This window comes from Poecilia reticulata, linkage group LG18, assembly GCF_000633615.1.
Source record: "Poecilia reticulata strain Guanapo linkage group LG18, Guppy_female_1.0+MT, whole genome shotgun sequence".
NCBI lineage: Eukaryota > Metazoa > Chordata > Actinopteri > Cyprinodontiformes > Poeciliidae > Poecilia > Poecilia reticulata.
Genome location: NC_024348.1, coordinates 21364111 through 21369328, shown reverse-complemented (window position 1 = coordinate 21369328; position 5218 = coordinate 21364111). Strand labels below are relative to the sequence as shown.

Here is a 5218-nt window from a genome sequence, read left to right as displayed (position 1 = left end):
GTTTCTGTGGTAACCGTTGGTAACCAGCTTTACTTCCTGTCTGCCAGCTCTGAGCATTAAGAACCAAAATGACTTTTGAAAGATTTTCTCATGAAACTTGTCAGCTCAATAATCCAAATGACATTTTCAATTTCACTGAAACTTCTGCTTGTCTGCGAGTCAAAGCTGATTCAGCATCAAAGCAGCTGGTAGCAAAATGTCAGTATTGATTTAAAACGTCTTCAGTCTAGCCAGAGACCGAAGACCTGCAACTTGTACGACTTTTATGGTTTAATTAGTGTTGGGACAGAATTCAAATTTTAATTGAAGTAATTTTATGGTCTTTAATTATTTGAATTGTAACCAAAAACTAACTTATAGATATTYTAAATGCTAAAACTAAGTTATGTTGTCAACAAAATACACAAMATTTTTTAGTTCAAAAATCTTTTTTTCYGTTTTKTTCTCTCTGAGCCAGCAGGTCTGAAATGTGAGGGTCAGATTTGGTCAAATCTCTTAGATTTTTATTTCTTTGCATCTTTCTATAAATAAATCAGACTTTGGTGTTTCTGCGCTGGAGCCGGACCGGCCCATTCATCCAGAACCAATGAAGCTCAGACATCAGCATGAAATGGAAACCGAGACAAAGTGGTACAATGGGTCAGAGCTGGAGAAAGCTGCTCCAATCTGAAGAGTTTATCTCATTCTGGACCAGAACCCGGCCACCAGAACCAGCTCAGTTAAAGGGGAGGGAAGTGAGGAGAGCAGCAGGAGTTTCATCCAGGGGGGGGATTTTTTTTTTTTATTAATCTCTCAAACTACATGAATGTTTTATCCCCTCTCTGCTCCACAGGAGCCTGAATATCAAACATGTCCTTATCGGGTTTATTTTAAATACATTTATTTCTGCTTCATCTCCTCTCCTCGGTGTCTTCAYATGTCTGAATCCTCCTGCTGCAGAAGACGAGGAAAATGGTTTCATCTGGGTTTTGTTCTCACTAAACTGTTTGTTTCCCTTCCTTTTATTGCAGTCAGGTTGATTCATGAAAAACATTTCAGTTTAAAGTTCTTTACATCATAAAAACAAATCAGACATGTTGATCAATGTTTCATTTACCTCTAATCAAAGGTAAATCCAACAGTCAGTGTTTCAGCTGTTTTTCAGTTTTCTGGAAGTCGATCATTCCATGCTGATTGATTAGAAGTTATTAATCTGGTGAGCCTCAGATGAAGTTTTCTCCGGATCGCTGCGTCTCATTCCCAACCTCCTGTGTTTCCGTCCAGATTCGTCCATCCTGACCGGAGCTTCCTTTGACTCTCCCAGCAGCCTCTCTCCTCCGCTCGCCATGTCGCCGTCCGACTGCAGTCCCAGCCTCCTGAGCTGCGGCGGCCGCACCTTCACGCCCTGCCTGCCCGCTCCTCCCCCTCCTCCTCCGCCGTCGCCCTTCCCCATCTCCCCCCTGCCCTCTCTGTCCGCCTTCTCCCCCGCTGGCTCCCAAGCCCAGCGGCTCTACTTCAACTCCCAGTCTCCGTTCTACTGACGGTGAGGCTGAAGCTCACCGCACTTCGCTCATCTCACCTCAGGCTGATGTGTGAAACATGGAAACGAGAGATTATTTATGTTAAGCTACATGCACACAGCAGGTCTTTATGCTCGATCATACCAAAGAAGATTAGGGCCACTGATTAAAAAATAGAMATTCAGATATGTTTTTATTCAGAATTCTGACKTTTGATCTCAGATGATTAAATTCAGAATTCTGAGGAAAAAGTCAACATTTGGAGAAAAAGTCAAGTCTGAGGAAAAACATTTGGTCGAACTTGGAATTAGAAACTCTCTCGCCTCATGAATACGGAGTAGAAGAAGAAAATGAACAGGAACTGGATGACAAACTGCTGGTAAAGTAGTAATAAAAAACAAGATCAGCTGTAACTTTATAAACTGAGAAGTTAAAACAAAGTTATTTGGTTTCAGAAAAAATGAAACATTTGATTATATTTTTCTTAGAGCTTTGACTGATTGCTGATGCCTTTCCTTCTTGGCATTGTGTTAACACAAAGTGCTGCTTCTGTAGCGGAGCCTCACTCATGATGATGATGATGATGGTCAGTTTATCTCTTGGGTTTGAAGCCGGTTTGCCCTTCGCCCTGCTGCCATGGAAACCGTCTTTTCTTAGCTCTATTTGACAGAATGTGTAGAAAAGTGTTTGTTTTTGTGTTTTCCTGATTGCAGGGAATCGTTTGTCGCCCAGGGAGCGAGCTGCGTCGCCGGAGGAAGAGGAGGGTGAGGAAGGCAGGCAGGAGGTTTCCAGTCGCTCTCTCTCTCCTCTCCGTCTGATAATCTGAGTTAGCGCAACGGTTCTCTGACGTTTGTCAGATCTCAGAACGTCCTCTCCTCTTCCYGTCTCTCTGTCCTCGTCTCCTCATCACGTCCCACCGAGTCCAGAACCGGCCTCAGGCCCGGTCCGATCTGACCTCCTGCCCTCAGGTCCGGTTACTTAAACAGCAGCAGAGCGCGTCTTTCTCCACAGATTSAACCTCTGAAGCCCTTCAGGAAATGTTGGCGCGCTGAGCTAATGACTCAGACGGAGCGGGGCAACATGGCCGCCTCCTTTCCACTTCCTGTCAGCAGCTGGAAACAGATTCATCTCCCTGTTTGTAGCTGCTGAYCCCGTTCATGTAAACCTGARGGATCCAAGAGCTTCTCCAAGAAAAACAAAACTCATTTCATGATTTTTAAGGCTTAAAACCTTTAAAAAGGCCTGACAAAGCAGATTTAATAATTATAAATAGACTGCAGTGTTTAAATATCAAACAGGAATAAAACTGATTATTTTAAAGCCGTAGAAAAGAATCAGGTTTGTTTGTTTTCTCTGCAGATTCAGATAAAATATGGAAATGATTCACTATGTTTACCAGAAATGGTGACATTTTCCAAAAATTTCAACTCAATATTTAGGTAAATTTAGCCGATCTACGGAAAGCCATTTTAGTCACTAATAATGATATAATAGTAATAACACAACATGGCTGTAAAAACACTTCTAAAGTAAAATAATAAAGTAAATATGAACACATGCATCAAGTTAATAACTTAATGAAAGTAAAAATAAACATTTTCTTACCGTAGGCCACCATTTTTCATTCCTATTGGGTTAAAAAGAGAAAAGGAATATTTTTGCATTTTATGCACCTTTTTCAAAATACTTTTATTTTGATTTTTGTTTTAATTATTAAGACTACTTCTTTAAAATTACTTTTTTGTTTTTGAAATGTTAGATTTAGACGACTTATCTTAAAGTTTATCAATAAGTTCATTAATTAATTTTCTCAGATTTTGCATTTTCAAATGTTACACTTTATATTTATTTCAGGAGATAATGATTTTTGTTTAATTTTTTTTTTCAAATGACTTATTGATGCTTGGAAACAAAATACTAATATTTCTAAAATATTTTTTAAATTGGAATTTTATTTTGAAATGCTTAATTTATTAACATAAAGTCATTAAATGCATTTCAGAAGTTAAACTTTGATTAATTAAGTATTTTCAGGAACAAATAAATTGGTCTTTATGAAATCTCCATTTAAACTTTTTTCTTTATGATTATGTTCAAATGTTTTTTTTTTTTTGTATTTAACATAATGGCCAAAATGGCTTTCCATACAGAGTKTAGCGTTTAGATTCATTTACTTGCGGGCCGATTTCAGGACGTTTCAGGAGAGGAGCCGGTTCTAACATTCTGAGTTATAAGGAAGACAAAACGTGCCGCTGTTTTTCTAACCTGACGTTAGTGAGAGGAGGTGATGATGATGATGAGGAGGAGGAGGAAAAGTTTCTGCACAGAAGAMGAGAGGACCGTCTGAACGAACTCCAGTTTCACTCAGAGCAAACGGACCAGCCTCCAGCTGCAGCTGCTGAGACGTTTGTGGCTCTGAATGTGTTTCATTGTTCTGAGTTTTATTGTTTTGGCTCAACTGTTTTATTCTCATTGATCCGTTCAGGCTGAGCAGCTCAGAAATGTTCTTTATTTTTATTCTTTTTTAATTTTTTTTTGTTCCCCCCCCCCGACACAGAAAGTCGATATTCATGTTCGTTTCACTGGTGGTTTGTTTGACGTTGTTGGAGTTAATTTAGTGTGCAATCTGCAGCCAAACGGCCATTTTGAATCCGAGTTTGTCCCGACGCTGTGAATGAACAACCACAAACATATGTTTTTAATCTGACTTTCAAATCGCCTTGATTATCAGAACAATCTAAACCTGAGCAAAGTCGTGTGTATTTAACAGTCCAAAGACTAAAGGGAAATCACAAATCAGGCGCGCAGCTCTGGAGTTTGAAAAGTCTGTGCAAAGTAAATTATTCATTTGTGTGAAGGTCGCCCTATTTATTGAACCAGATAAAATATGAAGTGTTTTCAGCTGCTGTGAAACAAATGAAGGCTTTGATTGCTGATGATCAGTCTAGCTGAAGATGAAATGTTTTGCGCTTGAATGTCGAAACGGTTTCATTGCTCCGGCCAAAACAAACAGACGCTGGTGAGAGTCTTTAAATAAAACTCATTTATTTACCGAACATTTTAAACTTCTCCAGTCTGTTCGCACCACATCTGCATCAGAGCTGACGTATGTTGGGAATTAGTTTTATTTCTTCCTCTTTGGAGCAACATTGCWGTTTTTAAATGTGCTTTAAAATAAAGCTGACCTTGACGTCTGCCTTCTTTACTGTTAGTTGGACTGAAGCTCATGATGAACATTCAGTTTAATTAACAAGTTCTGACTGAAAGGGTAGAAATATCTCATTTTTATCTTATATGTGGGTTTTATATAAATTAAATGACTAAATCAGACTTGGTGTTATGCAGTGACCCAAATGGAGCCTCAGGGTTTTTGTTTCACTGTGGACTTGAGACAAACTGTAAACCTCCTAYAGATCAGTGGTTCTTAACCTGGTTCGGTCGAACCCCAGGGGTTCGRTGCCGCGGAGGTAAAGACTCACTCGTGTAAAGTCGTGATGACGCCCCGCTTTGCTGTCACTTGCTGCAGAGGATCACGTTACATTGTTTAGCCCAGGGGTCACCAACGTGGTGCCCGCGGGCCCCCTGTCGCCCGCGGGCCCCTTGTCAGTCGCCCGCGGGGCAAGTTCTAAAAATAGCCATTCTCATTAGGGAGCATTGCCAAATAAATTATTTAATATTTTTACATTGAAGTAGTAAAATTTGTTTATATTCAGAATTTT

The 5218-nt window shown here is 39.8% G+C and overlaps 1 protein-coding gene across 1 annotated transcript in view; it reads left to right on the top strand.

The window, feature by feature from the left end:
* Positions 1 to 2833, top strand: part of rbm46 (RNA binding motif protein 46) — a 16994-nt gene extending 14161 nt beyond the window's left edge. Inside the window, exons 10-11 of the mRNA XM_008436206.2 lie at positions 1264 to 1522; positions 2213 to 2833. Of these exons, the coding sequence (XP_008434428.1) occupies positions 1264 to 1520 (257 nt within the window). The 3' untranslated portion in view covers positions 1521 to 1522; positions 2213 to 2833. The remainder of the gene's footprint in view (positions 1 to 1263; positions 1523 to 2212) is intronic.
* The last annotated feature ends 2385 nt before the right edge of the window (positions 2834 to 5218 follow it).